The sequence below is a fragment of the Haliaeetus leucocephalus genome, unplaced genomic scaffold (assembly GCF_000737465.1).
Source record: "Haliaeetus leucocephalus isolate CR32 unplaced genomic scaffold, Haliaeetus_leucocephalus-4.0 Scaffold587, whole genome shotgun sequence".
Lineage (NCBI taxonomy): Eukaryota > Metazoa > Chordata > Aves > Accipitriformes > Accipitridae > Haliaeetus > Haliaeetus leucocephalus.
In genome coordinates this window covers 2,203,733-2,221,520 of record NW_010973023.1, presented here as the reverse complement: position 1 = coordinate 2,221,520, position 17,788 = coordinate 2,203,733, and the positions used below count along the sequence as shown (strand labels likewise).

Here is a 17,788-nt window from a genome sequence, read left to right as displayed (position 1 = left end):
GGGGGGGCGGGGGGGGGGGCAGGGGGGAGCCACCCCTGTCACTAATAAGATGTGCAAAAGGGATTTGGGGAGTTTGTTGCGAGCTTGGCGCTCCTCCACCCCATCGTAGCAGCGGCTCTGCCTGCCCGAGACAGCATGACATTATAATTTAGCTGACCGTTTGCTGGGCGAAGGTCCCACGGTTGAACTCACCACCAAAATATGTGGGCAATACAGATTTCACAGATTAGGCAGAAATGTATTAAACTCTAATGCGAAAAATGCAGGGCATATAATTTTAAAAGTCCTTAACTCATCAAAATGTTATTGGTATTCATCGCTGTTATTCTGTAGTTATAGAAACAAACACTTGTAAAATTCAGGGTTGTGGGTTGTTTTACCAGGGTCTGTTGTTCCCTGACTTGTTATGCAAGCAGAAATCATGTTTGCTTCTATAAATCCTCATGATGTTTTCAAAAGCAGAGTGTGCAAACCCGGCTAAGAGACCTCCAGAAAAAATGTGAAGACTGCAGCTGGTTCCTTATTACGCGAGAACAGCAATTACTTAGTGAAATTAGATTGTATTGTCCACAGGAGTTTTCCTCTGAATTTACTCTAAGAAAGTTTTCCTGATGATTCTAGCAGTTGTGTTGTCACATACAATTTTTTTTCCCTACCCTAAGGTCTCCTCCACAATTGCAGCTCCATATACAGCTTGATTCCAGTTATTTTTATTTTTATGTAAAACACCTAAACCAGAAGCAAAAGTATTTGGAAGGTCTCTCCTCCTGCCTTTCTCAGAAAGTGTTAAATGAGTTCAGGAGCCAATTTGGGGGGGATTTTGTTTTTTCCTTCGATCCATAAACCGTTTCAGGACTGAGTAAGGGGAGGGGGGGGGGGAAGATGATGATGTTTTGCCTGGAATGGTTGTTTCTGTATTTTAGATTTCATGCTCTCCCAACGCTGATTTTGTCCCCAAACTCCTAATCCCTTTTGACGTAGTAAATGACCGTGGAGGTGGCTGCTTGAAGAAACAAAGACTGGAGTCTTCAGGAGGCTGATTAGCTTAGGAGCAGCAGATAATGTTTTGCTATGCATCTCTCTCTCTCTGGCCAACAGTAGGAAAAAGTCTCTGAAGAAAGTGCTCAGCCTTCTGTTTCACCAATTTGCTTGCTGCAATTGAGCATTTAAAAAAAATCCTCTGTAGGATTGTTTAAACTGCCTGTCATTTATTAGGTGTTTAATTGGTAAATTGGCTAGTAACAGACTAAAAATTATCCAGTCTTCTGGCAAATAGATGTAAAATTGTATTTATTTTTTTTCTCTCCCCTCAAAGATTGCAGAACATGATAGGTAGTTTTTACTGTTTGCAGCCATCAGTTTTGACTAATGCATAGCTGTTCAGCTTAGCTGTAATCAGAGTCAAATCAAAGGATTTAGTTTATTTTAAGCAAGAAAAACAACCCTCTAAAATTTGAGAAATTTAAAGGTAACCCTTGTATTTTAAAAAATTCTATATGGCTTGAATGAATATTCAGTGTTACAAATCCTTTCGTTCCTCGGTGAATAACTCTACAGGCCAGTAGTAGTTTCAGATACTAGTTTGAATTTCTGGCTTTTTTTATAGTATTATCACCAGGGCAAAGCCATAGGTTTGTTTGCAGTTTGATTGTTGCTTTCTCTTGGGGACTTAGCTTTACTGTGATGGATCTGAGCAAAGCTGTTTTCACCTGTGCACAAGAAAAAATGAAAAACCAAAAGACTGGGTTAGATGTGCCTGAAACGCTGCCCACAGATGAAATCTCAGAAATACATCATTTGAAAGCGGTTCATTTGCTTGGGTCTTAAATTTTCATGAGTCTCTCTTTAATTTTAAAAAAAAAGAAAAAGAAAAACGAGGGAGGGAGTGCTGAGAGGCAGGATGGCTTTGGTCCTCCTGGGTCAAGTTTTATGGCCACAGATATAGCTGCTTACGTACATGGTAAGCATCAGATAGAGCTGGGACTGAGGCTTTGGAGTACTGGTATAATACTGGAATTAGGAGAAAGTCCGAAGCAAGAGCAGCCCTTGAGAGTTTGAGTAGGGATCACAGGCGAAGGAAGGGGTTCAAGTCTGGATTTGAGGGTGCTCTTGAGTTTGGATGGGTTTGTGACGGTCAAGGTACTGAAAGCATTATTAGCTTATTAGCTTATTTTTTTGACACCCTGTCATCTTACACTTCTCCTCTGATTGCCCCTGAACATGCACGGCTCCCAGGCAGCCTCTGTCCAGGACGGGCATGTGGCACCGATCCCATGGGCACAGACTGTCTGTCCTCCTGGCTCCTCTTGGATGGAGCCAGGGGACCTGCAACACATGTTTCTTAAACTCTAAGAGACCTCATAAAAATTTACTGTGCATACAGAGCACCACTAATAATTGCTCAGAGTTGAAGGTACTTGCTGGGGTAACCAGCTGTGGCTGTAAGGTCACCCCATCCTGCACTGGAGAAAACTCTGGACATCCTCAAAACAGCTTCTTCTATTGTCAGATACCGATTGATTTACTTTTAACCGGCAATCGCTGCTTTTTCTCTCCTCAAATTTATACAGACAGGGTTCACAGTTAACTCTCAGAGTTGGCTGTGCCTCTAGAGGGTATCTTTGAACCACTGTCCCTGTGCGGGGACCTTCAGCCAAGCATCACCAGCACCATCACGCTGCTCGCCGGCTGCCCCTGTGCCTGGGGTGCATTCGTGCTTCGGCATCAGCGGATGAGCCATCCCATGGCCAAGAAATTGTTACCGATTTGGGGTCGCGTGGGTTGCTCGGTGCTGACAGACTATACCCACAGCTTGGGGTTTGGGCTTGCTCTGCAACCAGCTTATGGTGATCCCACACATCGGTTGAGGTACTAGCAGCTCCCATGCCATCATAACTTGGGGGGGGGCAGGGAAGAAATCTGATGATTTTAGCAGTTTTCCTTTGGTAAGAAACTAAAGAGCTCAGCAGTACTTCAAAGCTCAGGGGAAAAAAAAACCTCCACCACATGCACTTGCTTCGAAACTGCTGCTTTAGTCCTTTATAAAGGAGGTGGTTTCTACTTAAAACGTCTGTGGGTTTCACTAAACAGATTTTTGTCAACTGTAAAGTCATCAGCAAAAACTGTGCTATTTTGTCTTCCTTATGTAATCATCTCCCTGAGGACAAAATGTATACAGCAATCATGTCGTTTGAGGAAAAAATTAAAATTCCTCTTTTGGATTTTGTAAGAATTAAAGGAAAATAAGATCCTTTTTGCGTAGGTTTCCATGTCTGTGTGCAGAGACTGGCAGGCGGGAAGATTGCAGGAGGCTGTTAAGTTACTGCAGTAATTAGTTGCCAAAAATTTAAAGCTAGAAGGCTTTTTTTTTTTTTGACTACATTGTGTCTGATTGCCTTGACCAGACCTGCAGTGTGCCCAGCGTCCCTCCCCGCAGGGATTCTGCTCAGTGGTGGCAATGGAAGCTGCTTGATGGTTTGGACTGACTCTGGAAGTGTCTCATTGGATGGTAGATGTTAATACTCCATTAAAAATAAACTCTGTGGAGGGCAAAATGGCACGAGCTCCGATCGGTGTTGGGGCTAACACAAGCTGCTGACACTAGAAGGTGTCTTGTGGCTGTTTAACATCACTGTAGCAAGACATGTGAATTTTTATGGGTGTCTTGATAGCACTTGAGCAATCTCAGCACTGAACAGACCTTTCTGGGCTCTTTCTGTTTTTCGGAGCATCACATAACAACTATACTCAATAAAAGTGAAGTTCTCATGTATGCAAAGATATTTACAGGTTCATGCTTTGGTATATGAATAACTTCAATTCCTGCTTTAGAAAGTTAACCTTGCCAGTAGCTGTTCCTAGGATGGGGAAACAGGGAAACACTGCCGTCTTCAATACCAGCAATGGACGGCATTGGTCAGGTTGCCCTAGGTATACATCCAAGATTCAGTGTGTAAATTTATTATGGAAAAAAGAACATAATTTGGAAAATACTACTCTATATAAAGGGCAACCTCTGTGCAAATCCTTGCTTTTCCACTAGTTCCACAACTTTCAAGCCCATGAATGTGGATACCCCGGCGTGAACTGAAGGCACAGGAAGGTGTTCATCCAAGAGTGCTTGCGACGGGCTTGCACAATTAGAAAAGATCATGGGTGTTGGCATCATGTTTATTAAGAAGCTCTGTTGCTTTGACTTTTTTCCTTGCTTTAATTTCAGTTCTGCCATGTTTGTGCTGGAGCTGTTAGACAAAGAAGCAACTACTTGCTCTCTGCTCAACTTTCCAGTTTTGCTTAATTGGCATCTTGACATGGGAAATGGGGTGTTTGCAACCTCATGTAGGTTTTGAACAGAAATCAAGTAGATTGGAGAGAGAAAATAGAGGGAGAAGGCCTTTTGCTGAGGAACCACAGACACAGACTTCTTGTTTCATTTAAATACTGGCTTTAACAGGCAGTAGTTTATGGATGCTAAGCAATTCATTCCATATTCTAGCGAACAAAATGTCAAATGATGGGGAACCGGAGTTTGGAGAGGTGTATTTGGGTGGGATATTTGCATATTAAAGCTTTTTGCCCTGTGCGATATCCCCAGCCTTTTATTGTGGTAAATGAGAAGTGCAGCAAGGAAAAAATAAACAGCTTTGCAGATGCTGCAGAGGCTAAAGGAGATATTTTGAAGGAGCACATGGAGACAAGTGCCACAAACCGAGGTTGCCATCAAGAGAGGTTTTCCAGGTGGTTTTGCAGCCTATGCCAGATGCCCCCTTATTTCCTCCTTATCCCCACGTTCCCTGTGTTTAAAGCAAGATAGGATCACAAATGGGAAACACAACATATGGCAACTTATTTCCTTCATCAAAACTTGAGGCTGTTGATGGAGGAATTCACAGACCTTGCTGGAAAAAATAACATGAGATTGACTTTAAAACTACTGCGTGGCGGTGCAAGGTGTTCTACCAGCCAGGCTCTCACCTTGTAAGAAAATAGGAGATGGGCTTCTCTACTGTGGAAAACAGTACAAGGTTTTATAACGGGTTTGTTCAAGATGGCTTAAGTGTTCCTGCATTTGTTCAAGAGCCAAAGTAACGTGTCTGCCGTTGTTACATTTTTGTTGCAGAACGGTAGTAATGCCCATTGCCAATGAATTTGCCCCAGATGTTGTGCTGGTGTCATCTGGTTTCGATGCGGTGGAAGGCCATCCCACACCTCTTGGAGGATATAATCTATCAGCAAAATGTAAGTTGTGGATTTACAAGAGCAGAGATCCAAAACTGGTGTAAATTGCTGCTGTCTAGGGACTAAAGTACAGTATTTGCAGGTTTTACATTTTGGGGTCTATCTTCGGATCTTGCATTTCAATGGCAAACTTTTCAGCCTTTTTCTTTGAATTTTCATGTGTTTTGTGACTGAACCGTATACATATTGGTCTGGCTAAAGCCTTCGTTTTCTTGAAGCGTTGCATATTTCAATTTTGAGTGCAACTAAATTATGTAAGGAAGTTACAAATTCGTTTGTAGTCACATCTCTGCAGAAGACGGCTGCTGAATTAGAGAGTTATGCTTGTTGTAATGCAAAATTGCAGAAAGAGGCAATGCAAGATGTAAACAGTGTACCTTGCTCTGAATGCTAGTAGAAGTCCATTTCTTCCTCCAGAATACCTTATTAAAAATTTGAGCTGAATATTTTTGTTCTCCACCTTTGAGGCAATTATATGGGCCCGCAAGAACCTCCTTTTTGCTTTGGATCCATGATGTTTTGCATTGCACAGGAGATAGACTGAAATCCCCCCCACCTTGGTAATGCTGGGTTTATCTGGCACTGTTTCATTCAAGTCAATCGAGAAGACAGTTTTTCTTGCAAAAGGATTTTATTACTATTTTTTAAGAGTTTGTTTCAGCCAGGGAACTTACTCTCTACAGTGAACTTCAGAACCTTGTAAGGTAGCTGAACCTATAAACTTTATATAAGAATAAAGTGAAATAGATTTACAAGAGACAAGTTATTTAAGATATCCAGAAACACTTTGTAATGAGAAGGTCTTGTTTACCTGCTTGTTGAATTTCTCATGCTCTGCTACTCTCACAAAATGGTTATGGGCTCAGCCGTGAATCTTTTTATCTGGCTGTTAATTTGCCAATTTGCAAAGGCGCTTGCGGGGGTCACTGCAAAACAGAAAGCAGGGAGCGTGGATGGAGGGTAGAAATGCCCTGGATTTTCTTTTGTTTGGATTTTTTTTTTTTTTTTTTTTTTGAGGGGGAAGGTTGCTTTGAGGACATGTTTTTTAAATCCTCGCAGCTTGGTTCTGTTTTGTTTAAAGGGTAGAAATGTATTGTGTGTCAGATGATCAAAGTCCCTGGTGCCCCAGGAATTTTTATAGCATATTATATATGGGAAGAAACGTCTGTTAAGAACTAGATGTCAAATATCTCTGGGGCACTCTGATGCTGCTATCGCAACTGAAAGCACCAGCACCAATTTTACTGATTTCCCCTTCCCCTCCTCCCTCCCCCATGACTGCTCTGACTTTGCATCTTCCAAAGCAGGGGGGAAAAAGCCGCCTTCTTCCACCCTCTTTCCTTCCTTCCAAAGGAGATATTCACTGCTATATTTAATTCAGGGGGCTGAGGGGTGGTAGGGAGGACAGCGGTGTCTCACACCTGGGATAAACTCCAACATAGCGCTCGTAGGAGAGATATGGATCTGTCCCGCGGCGCGCACAGCTGAGCCGGTCCAGCGGGGAACCGTGGCTGGAATTCTGCAATGAGCGTATTAAAATCCAACCTGGCTTATATTATGCGTTGAGTCCTTTCAGATCCCTTGTGGTTTTCTAATATGATGTAATTCCTTTCTATAATTCTTTGATTCTTTGCCAGGAGCCTGATTCCAGCCGCAACCTTTGCCCTTCTCCTGCATTTCCTCTTTTCCCTCGTTACAGGCTTCGGGTACCTGACGAAGCAGCTGATGGGCCTGGCCGGGGGTCGCGTCGTCCTGGCCCTCGAAGGAGGCCACGACCTGACCGCCATTTGCGATGCCTCCGAAGCGTGTGTTTCTGCTTTGCTGGGAAACGAGGTACAAAGGCAAAACCAGGGAACCAGGGGCTGTGATCTCCATTGTCCGCTGTCGCCAACCCCCTCACCCCCACCTTGAATTTGGGCATCTCATCCTCCAAAACAGTCAATCCATCAAATTTTTGTCATCGTTTTCAGTCCTTTTGACACGTCGATTTAAAGAGCTTTATTTGTTTAAAAACTACCTGTGTTTGGCAATCCGTATTATAAGCATTGAAGTAGCTAAGAATTGAATTTGGGTTTATTCTTTATCCAAATAGTTTGCTTTGTGCTCTTTGGAAAATAACTAATAATAATAAGTTTAATTTCTTTCTGAAGTCGTTGTCCAAGCCTTCCCTTTTCTTTGCAGACCCCCTCTCTAGTACTGCAGCTTGTGCCTGCTGCATTAGGTGGCTTGCTTGACATTGTTTTCAATTGTATTTTTTCCTTGATGTTGTATTTTCTATCTTCTGCTCTGTTCTGTCTATTGCTGTGTTGGAAAAGCCTCAGCTGTGTCACAGAAGTTGGCCAGAAAGGCCCGGGTGTGTGATTGCAAGATAAGAACAAGACAGAGGAGTACACCAAGGAAATCTAGTTTTTGGGTTCTGGGGAGGTCAGAGTATTTTCTTACAGAGGAAACTTCAGATACTTCAGCTTTTCTGCCTTTTTTCCCTGTCCCACTTTTAGTGTCAGTGGGATTAAGGAAGAAATTATTCAGATTCCCTATGCCCATCCTCCTTGATGCAGCCTGGCTATCAGCATCTGCTGTAGCTGGCACCAAATGAGCAGCTTACACTTACATTTCTTCCAACATGGTTGATAGTTAAAAAATCCAGAGTGGTGGCATTTGACATGTCTTTGTGCTCGGGGAGTTCGGGGGTGTGTACTGAAGTATGGCAGCAAGGAAATACAGAAATCAGTTAGCAGCAGCAAAATTCCGGACTGGGGCTCTTGTGCATCTGTTATGTACCTTTGCATACACATCTGTTCAAGAAGCGTATTTCTATAAAATTTGTGGGCTTTTGAGTATGAGTAACTGGTTAGTTTGGATCAGGCCTCCCTCATTCTGGTTCACTGGTCTTTTTTGGACACCTCTTCTCCACGTACAGTCCAAATGGTTGAGTCTTGGATGGGCACGGTAGACTGCAAAACTGCCTTGCATCAGTTTTCCACTTCACTTAGAGAAGCAGGTGCCTGGTCAGCCTGCAGCCCCAGGCATGGTCCCCGCTCAGTATCTGCTGCGGGTATCCTGGTATAGCAGGTGCTCTGGAGGTGTTCAAAACAATCGTTGAGGATTGATAGCATGAATTAAAACAACAGTGCAGTGTGATTCCTTAGGCTACATATAGCTAAAAATTTCAGCCTTGGGGGAAGGCAACCACACTGATTTGAAGTTGGGGGTGGCTGTGAAACCTCAGGCAGCATTAATGGCTTGGCTAGCATGTTTGAATTTTTTTAGGCTGTCTCTTAAATTAAGAGATCCCCCCCTCAGTACCTTGTGGAAACGAGCAAATCTCAGAAGGCCACAGTAAGACACGAGGAGGCTGCTGAGATGACCTCTGAAGGCAGTGCTCTCTTCAACAAGACATCTGCCTGCCTGTCAGATGGTGAAAGAAGGATGTTCCTCCTAAAGCTTTCACCCGCCTTGGAGAGCACAACTGGGGTGTCTCATCATCACCCTTTGCTGAAGAACCCCTTGGGGCAGGAGCTGGGGGCGGGTGTGTGGTCAACACCTGAAGGTGCAGCACCACAGGGAGAAGCCAAGCAGTGTTTCAGCTCTGGGTCTGCTTCCAGTGGGAGCTGACTTCTGGGGATGGTGGTAAGCCGCCATCAGCAGACTTGTTCTGATTCACAGTTGCAGTTCAGTGACCATCAGCCTTTCTCAGCTCTGGGTAGTTGGAGCAGGGAGCTTGGATGTGTGTGGAGGTGCAGATCAGCTATGTTTGACTTCCAGCCTGTTGTAGAAGCACTCTGTCTTGTAGTATCCACACTCCATGAGAAGGGCGACAGTGCCTGGGGAAACCTCACTAACCAGTCCAAGGGGTAAAACAGCTGGGATTCATCAAAAGCATCTCCTTCAATCATCCAGCATCCCATCTCCAAGCGTCCAGAGAGCATCCGCTCCTTGTGTTTGGCCAGGCAGTTCTGATAAGGCTCTCAGCGCACCAGCCTGCGCTCAGCCCTTGGGATAGCAGTAAACTCGGGAGCCAGCTGCTACATCAGCATGGAAGCGATGGAGTTCTTATTGCAGCACCCATCTCTCTTAAGCTGACGGCACTGTTGTCACCACAAACAATTCCTCCAGCTCCATCCACCTTTGGGTGCAGCTGGCTCTAATGGCAGGATGCACTTTGAAGGGGAGACAGAAGTAACGGGTGAAGGCTGTCATTCCTCTTGCTTAACATGCTCCTACGATGCAGGTGGGTGACTGCAATGTGGTGTGAGGATCTGCGTGCAATAAATAAGCACTTGATCCAAGCCATGAACGTGTTTGGAAGCGCGAGGCTTTGGAGAGATCTCAGCACTCACGATAGCTTGGATGTTGTCAGCTGCCTGAGTGGTTTCATTTAGCAGAGTGAATATTGATCCTTAAAGGTAAAAAAACATATTATTTTTTTTTTAATCACTGAATCAGGACAGCTATAAGGCGCTTTAAAATACTTAAAGATGGACCTGTTCTCACTTTTCCTAGGTGGGCTGTAAGGCTGCACAGATATCATGACAATGTTCTCCGACTTACCCGCACATCAAAAAGCAGGAAACACTAGTTTTATCAAGGTCTTTTATAAAATCTTTTTAATGCAAGGAAGTTGGAGGGAACTGCTGTTGCTTTGTCCCACGGCCCTTTGATGAAGTTTGATATACAGCGTGTTAGACGATTTTGCATGCATGCACATGGACAGCCAGCTGCGGCCGGTGACGGGCTGCAGGGAGGTTTGCTGGCTGAAGAGCGGTGCTGGAGTTACACAGGGAAATGGTAGGAAATGAAGGGAACGGTGCCAGTCCCCAAAGCGTCTGCGTTCACCGGCGGAGATCAAAACTCCCGCTTCAGAAAAAGCGTTATGCAAAGGCAAGACCCGGCTTGTTCCCAACTGTCCAGGAAATTAAAACAGAGCTTTAGCTTTGCAGCAGATTATTTTAATGTGAAATGAGTTAGTGCTGGGCAAGATTGCTTGAAAATGTACGTACATTGCTTTAGTTACAGTTGTGCAAAACTAACACGACTTCAGTTGAAAAAGCAAAGGCGGGCATGATGCAGGGAAGATCTGCTGATGGTAATTTAGACCAGTAAGCCACCGTTCCTCTTCCATTACTCAAAGCGGCCTCTGACAGCAGCATGCCAGCAGTGCTAGAGGGCAGGGGAGGCAAAAACCGTGCTAAGCTGCTTACTCCATCATAGGCATCACCAGCCTTTGCCCTTCAAACCAGCTTCTGCCCCATGGCAAATGTCTGTTCCCAGGGAGCGATGCTGCTATTTAAGCTCCGGAGCACCCGTAGCATTCGCTGTCCCAGGCTAGGACCCATGCCAGCACCATGCCTGGAGCAGGGTGTGGAGCTCCTATGTTGTGGGAGCTGCTAGTGGTGGGGAGAGGGATGGGAGTTGCATGCTGGCGGACATGGTCCTGGAGCTCAGCAGCACTTGCAGTGCTGCCTGTTGCTGCTATAAATGCTTTGTCATTTTTCATGCAGAACTAGCAGAGGTGTGTCTGGTGTCAGACTCTGGACATCCCAAATAAGCAAGAAGGTGATAATAAGCAATTGGTTAAAACCTTTGCCTAAAGCCCAGAGGTATTTCCTTCCTTTTCTAGGAGAGCAATGAGTGACGCTGTTGTCCGTGAGTGTTATTTCAGGAGGAGGAGCGTGCTATGAAAATGGTTCACATGTGTGGCCGAGCTGCCTGATGTTGTGTGCTTTATATCAATATCAACTGAGAGGCGTTAGAAAGCTCTTACTTAAAGATTTGTCCAGGAATTGCTTTTGCCTTCACTTAATGTCATGCAGCAGTCAGTTTGGACCAGAATTATTTTTAGAGTGGAGAATTTATAACAAGTGCAATCCATAATTATTAAATCTGGAATGGAGCAATTTCTAGTCCTCATGAAGTACCTATCAAATGGCTGCCATGTGGTCGCAAGAGCAGATCTCCTGGCTGGAGCTTCTCTTGGCTTTGAACAGAAGTTACAGTTAAACTTTGCCATAGATTTTTTAAATTTTTTTTAAGCTATTAAACTGTGGCTGCTTCTTTGGTGGGGAATATCCCTGTCTGGGCTTTGACCACTATTTTCAGACAGAATTAACAGCTGTGGACATCTCTTCGTTTTGATACCCAACCTTGGAGGCCTGTGACGCATTCATGTTCTTAGTGGAGAACCAGGGGCAGCAGGGAGAAAAGGAAGAAAAAAAGATGGACTTGGGGAGCATCAGATCTGCTGAAAGTTTTTTCCTGATTATTTCGTTGGTTGTGGGATGTCTTGAGTTCATGTAAGTCTAATCCAAGCCATTGGCCGTGTATGTGAGCCAAGCAGAGCTGCTCTGCTGGGGCATCCTTACCTACCAAGCAGATGCCCCTGCTGTGCCAGAGGAAACCAGTATTCTCCCCAGTGTTATCTGTTGAAAGCAAATTTTTTTTTTTTTTTTTTTTTTTTTTTTAAAGAAATTGGAAGTTCTGTGCTGCAGGCCTGGCTCCTTTCCTGGGGAGGCGTGCTGATGCCGCAGAAGGAGGCAGCCCTAACTCCTGCCTGTTCTTGGAGCCTTGCCTGTGCAGTATTACTGCGCTGCTGCTGTTTCCAAAGGATAGCAGGGGCCACACAAATGTATCTCAGCATCTTCACTGGCGCTTCATGAAAAAAAAAAACCAAAAAACCCCAATAAACTCATAATACCTGTGGGTTAGTATTATTTGAGCCCAGGTTCCTTGCCCAGTGGGAATCGAAGCAAGCATCATAGCTACAACAGTAAAAGGTTTAATAACTTCATAGAGGGCAAAGGGGAAAGTTTTAGCTGCTTTTCAGAGAACAGGCATCTCAAGTGAGAGAAGCAACCCAATCAAAGAAGGTTTTCTCCTCTTCTTGGATTTATTTTTAAAGGAAAGCAACTAAAAACTAAAACAACCCTCCAGCAGTGCTATTGGGGGCCTTCCTCCAGGAGAGGACATGCATGCTCCCACTGTAGAACAGACTTTGCCAGGGATGCAACCCCATGGCCTTGATGGAGAAGGATATTCAAGGCTCGTTGTCTTTACTGATGTTTCCTGTCACCAGAAGAGCCCTGGATTGCTACTCTGCAGCACCCACCTCCCGAACAAGCAGGGTAAAAAGCACCATAAAGAAGGATGTGGTTTTCAGGATGTTGATCTAATTTCTCTTTTTTCGTACTGGCCAAAGGCTGCCAGGGCTGGGATGGATACAGGCAGAGCTTTCTATCAGGCGAGAGGAAAATATCTCCTAGAAAACAGGAGGAAATGCTGTCAAGCAAGGAGAGGGCATTTCTCTTGCTCTCCCCCATTTCTCATTCTCACTCCTTTCCCCTGCCCTGGCTGTCAGAGTGCTTTCATGCCTCTAAAAAGAAACGAGAAAAGCGATGTCCTTCATTGCTGACGGGAGCTCTGGAGTTCTTGTCCATCAGTCATCATAGCTGCGTTTGTCCATGCCGATGCAAAGGTGAACTGGATCCCCTGGTAGGTTTGTAACCTCCTGATTGCAGACTGAAAGGGCAACTCTCTCCTGGGTGGTAGGAGAGCTTGCATCTGAAAATGAGCAGTATGTGCATGCACCTAGACTGGACGTGAGTTTTCTGTATAGCAAGTCTCAGGTCTACAGAAGCTTTTTACTCTTGAGTGCTGAGGAACAATTTTATTTCTTTATTTAAAACAGCTGTGCTGATCAAAGCATGGTCTCAGTGGTCTACGCTACCACTGATAGCCAGCACTGCTCAGTTGACAGAGGTGTGTTCTCCCTGACTGATACAGCTGGGATGGCCAAGACCTCTAACGGAGAGGTAGCTCTGGTGGCAAAACCACCTCCTTGCCAGGACAGCGTATTTCACACCTGTGGGCTGGAGTGGTCTGTCCTGGTGGCAGCACAGTTTTGCCAGTGGGAACTGCATCCAAACCAGCACTTGGCCTTTACAGTCCTGCAAGGCAACTCCATCAGCATCGTACTGCCCATACGGGTTTCATATACAGGCTTTTACAGGTAGATCCACACTGCACATCTTTGCTCCTGTGTAACTGGAGATGGACTTAGAGGAGCTTCTTTAAAGTGGCATTCCCTAATTCATCTCTCTCTAGCAAAATGAGGATACCCTTACTGTCCCATGTTCCTTGTTAAGTAAATTGTTAATAGTGCTTCGGTAACAAAAGCAGCACTGCCATTGGGAGGGTGCAGTGTACGTCAGAGCAAACCAGAAATTGTCTACATGCCATTTCCATTTACAGCATAAAAGCAGCCAAGCCCAGAAAGATACCTGCTTGTCCTTTGTGTTTACATTGAACATTTTTGGGAGGCCTTCTGGGTCGTCTTTCAGCTTAAAGTCTCAATACCAGCAGCATGTTCTTATTGTTACCTTTTTGTATAAAGAGCAAAGGAAAGAAGACAGCATCAAAAAGCCTAAACTTTAATACCCAATTATGAGCTTTACCAGTAACTTCAAGGCAATCTTTTTTAAAGATTAACATACAGATCTAATGCTGCTCTGCCCTGGCAAGACTAGCCCAGCAGCTGATAAGAGGCATTGATGATGATTGAAGTTATAGTCATGCTGAGTGTGGCTTTAAAGCAGTATTTTGCATTTTCTCGGTATGAAAATTAGGCTATTTATTCTTAGGGTACAGATTTTTTCAGTTAAGAGTTAATAAATACCCTGGATTAGGTATTTAGAAGAATTAAAAAGCTACCCCTTTTATTTATTTATAGGAAAACCAGAAGTGTGGCTGCTTTAAGTCCCTTTTATTTGCACATTGTTTTAATAGTGAAAACTTTGCAAAAAGGTAGATCCAAGAAATAGTTTATAAAGATCCATTGTAAAAGCAGCCTTATTTTTCTGGTCTGTGTAATAGTGCCTCTTCATACAGTCTACATCAGCAGCTGCAGCAGGTTCTTTAGGAAGAGCCCCTGTGCTGCATGGGTGCTGAGCCCAGTGGAGATGCAGCATTTTGTGTGTGGAGGAGCATCAGTGTGGAGGAGGCTGCACTGAGTATCGCAAGAGTACTTACAAAGTCTGTATATTCTGGATATTTAACTAAAGGCGGATAATAGGAAGCAGGGGGATGGAGTGGGGTCTTGGTATGGCAGAGGCATTTGCTAAATCGTGCTTAATGCCTGGTCTCTAACTTGAGATAACATTTCTTCGGTGTTCCTCTCTCTTTCCAGCTTGAGCCTCTTCCAGAAAAGGTTTTCCAGCAGAGAGCAAATGCTAATGCAGTGCATTCAATGGAGAAAGTAATCGAGATACACAGTGAGTATAGCCCCATTCACCCAGCTGGTTACCTGTTGGGTTGCCCTGTGGGACACCCGTTTGACTTCTCCATCATCCTGGCAACTCCATGTTCCCTTGTCCTAGTTTATGGGTGGTCGCTGCACAGTGAACTGGATTTGTGCAGCCACAAGCTCATCTTACTCTGCGTGTAGTAGTGGATCAAGGGTGCACAGGGAGCAGTCGATTCAGGGAAATGCTTTGGCACTTGAGGAGGAATTAGTATTAAAACCTCTAAAAACTCTGTAAAGGACAGGCTGTCCAGCACTTAGAGTGTGCCCTTATCTCTTCAAAAGCAAGTCAAGTATCTCCAAATAACATAAGTCTCGTTGGGTGTTGTGGCACCCATTAATTAAGAACAGATAGGGATGAAAGTTGAACAGAGTATTGCATGAAGTTGCTAATATTGTAGGTTTATTTAGCTGGGGAGGTTAAAATCATTGTAGTTGACACTTTCCTGGGGACATTCTTGGGGAATGGAGTGAAAGAGACTGAGTAACATGAGAACCCCACTGCTAGGTCCAGACATCTTCCTGCTTCAAAAGTTTATGGCCTAAAACTGGAGGGGACTAGTTTCCATTTTACAGGGCAAAAATGGAGCTTAAAAGAGGCTGCAGCTTCCCCCCACCCCCTGTCAAAAAATGCCTGGTAGCTTTAGAAATTTGAATTCCATTTCCAGAAGCTGCTCTGCAGAGTGAGTGCTCAGCACCAACGGGACACCTCAGCAGCACCTTGAGCCAGCCAATGGTTTTTTGTTTTGGTTTTTTTTTTTCCTTAAAATGAGCACAGCAAATTAAAAGGGGCTTTGGGTAAGACTCTCAGATCTGCTGTGCAGCACAGGAGAAGCAAAGATGTTTGAAAACGAGTCCCTCCTCCCCATCTGCTGGCGTCACTGTTCAGGTTCTTGCTTTCAGGCTTTTTGCTGTGGCTTCCTGGGTACCAGCAAATTTGGTGTGTCCTGCCTGGGGATCAAGAGAACATCCTTTATTCTCTCCCTTTGAAGCCTTCCCTGTGTTCTTTCCACTGAAAAAGGGTGGCAAAGTGCTAACATAAAAAATGAATACAACTTAGACTTCTTTAGTCTCAGGTGATTTGCCCACAGAAAGAACGTGGCAGTTAGCAACTGAACGCAGATGTCCGGGTCAAATCTGGACTACATCCCTTCTCTCTTGCATATTTTTCCTTAAGTCTAAAAGTTTCTGAGGGTTTTGAAGTGAAAAAGGAAATGTCATTACTGTTTGAGCACCTAAGATGTCCCCTTCCGTCAAGGGAGAGGGATGCTGTACACCTCTGTGCAGCTTGGATCTTCACCTCCAGCACTCCTTGCACATTTGTCCTTTTGAAAATCCAGTTTCCGCCTCCCACCTTTCTTCCCTAGCCAAAGGAGAAGAGCATCTTTCATTGCCAGACAGTGACTGAGCCCTGCTTTTGACATCCTAGGTGTCCTTAAGGGATGTGCAGGTGCATGTTTATCAATGCTTTCAATACCTTTTGGATTTAAAACCTAGCTTTTCAAGACACAGCAGCATAGCAGCTCCTCTGTTAGTACAGTAGCATAGCATTATCTTGCAGGGGTCTCTCTGGCCTCACCTCGCAAGCCAGAGCTGCCTTGGCACGCGTTCCCAGGAGCCTGCTTCCACCTGCAGCTTCCTGTGACATCAAGTCAGTCCTTGAAGTGCGAGTGAGCACAGAACAAAGTTGCATTTTGTATAGGCATGATGAGTCTTCCCTAGGCAGTTCTCAGCCATCTGTAGAGCCTGGGAAAGCAGGAGCGCGGTGCTGGACCCGTAACAGTGCAGATGCCCTGACTGCCTCTCTTCTCACCTCCACACCAGGCAAGTATTGGCATTCACTCCAGCGTTATGCCTCCACGGTGGGGTACTCCCTGGTTGAGGCTCAGAAGTGCGAGAACGAGGAGGCAGAGACGGTAACAGCCATGGCATCTCTGTCAGTGGGCGTGAAGCCAGCTGAGAAGAGGTGAGTTGCTTTTCTTCCTGTTTATCATCACATCTTGGAGTCTGCCCAAGCAGCCTTCTCAGTTAATCCTCTCCTTTTAACCATTGCACGCTCATTCCCCGCATCTCCTGTCCTCCACGGGTTCTCTAAAGACCTCCTGGGCTGGAGGAGAACAGCAGTGCCATGAACTCTGTGTGTGACCTTAGTATGGCGCACACTGTGCCTGAGCCTTCTGCTCCAACTGGAGCTGAACATGGTTTTGGACCATGAGAGGAAATTGATTTTGCTGCAGAAAATGTTAACGTTGCACAAGTGAAAACAGATTGTCTAAAAATCCTTCTTGGTGGTAAGTTTTAATTCCAGGTGAGCCAGCTGAGCACAACTGCCTGGGTGGGAAGGTGATGGGAATGTAAGGCATGAGACTTAGCACCACAAATTGTCCAAGTCTGTTGTGCTCAACCCTCTGTTCTCTCTTCCCTCCCTCCCCACCCTGCCTGGCTGTGAAATCACTCAGACCCGATGATGAACCCATGGAAGAGGAACCCCCCCTGTAGCATTCACCTTCAAGCTGGAGTTCTCCTGTTTGTTCGTCTTCGTCTTGAAGCTCTGCCAAGAAGCTTTCTCTTGTTACTCCTGCGTCCTGTCATGGTTTTTTCCAGAGTACGGAAGGACAACCAGGTGTAAAACAAAGCAACCGAAAAAAATCTCTCCATATCTATATGCGTCTACAGTATATATTTGCCGAAAAAAAAAAATGCCGGTGAAGAGCAGTAAAGGACTGACACGCTGGGTACTCTTCCTCTGGTCCTCACTGGGAGCGGAAAGGGGAACGACGCCCATGAAGTCTTTGGCAGAGTTGCCAAAATAAAAACCAACAAAAAAAAACCACAAAGATTCAACAACACATACGAAAATCAAACAAACAAACAAACCTTAACATAAAACTGGTGCTTACAATTTGATTACCCACAATTCAGCAATCTCCGCTTGAACCACTCGACCCATCTTGTAGTTTTGTTTCTTGGATTTTTTAAATGGCTCTTGCCTGCCTGTGAGTCGACGACATTCTTGTCGAAACCAGAACAATGGGAGATGGTGTATTTTTAACGGGGAGGGACAGGGAAAGAGGGACTTGTCTTAGATCTAAAGGAAAGGGAAAGAGAAGGGGGGAAACAGTAGCCCAGATGGAGTCGGCTTTATTGTCTCCAAAGCCATCTGAAGATGAGTTTGTGCCTTTTTTTTTAATTGATGGATTTGGTGCAGCTGGATTTTCTGAAGTTTGAGGAACAATGCCTTAAGTAAAAAAAAAA

The 17,788-nt window shown here is 44.8% G+C and overlaps 1 protein-coding gene across 3 annotated transcripts in view; it reads left to right on the top strand.

Annotated features, from left to right (window-relative positions):
• The window catches only part of HDAC4 (histone deacetylase 4), a 231,926-nt gene extending 214,584 nt beyond the window's left edge, over positions 1–17,342 (top strand). For all 3 annotated transcript variants that reach the window (XM_010577919.1, XM_010577917.1, XM_010577918.1), the window contains 5 exons: positions 5,120–5,238; positions 6,938–7,071; positions 14,420–14,504; positions 16,358–16,499; positions 16,993–17,342. In XM_010577919.1, coding sequence (XP_010576221.1) covers positions 5,120–5,238; positions 6,938–7,071; positions 14,420–14,504; positions 16,358–16,499; positions 16,993–17,032 — 520 coding nt within the window. In that variant the 3' untranslated portion in view covers positions 17,033–17,342. The remainder of the gene's footprint in view (positions 1–5,119; positions 5,239–6,937; positions 7,072–14,419; positions 14,505–16,357; positions 16,500–16,992) is intronic.
• Positions 17,343–17,788: the final 446 nt, after the last annotated feature.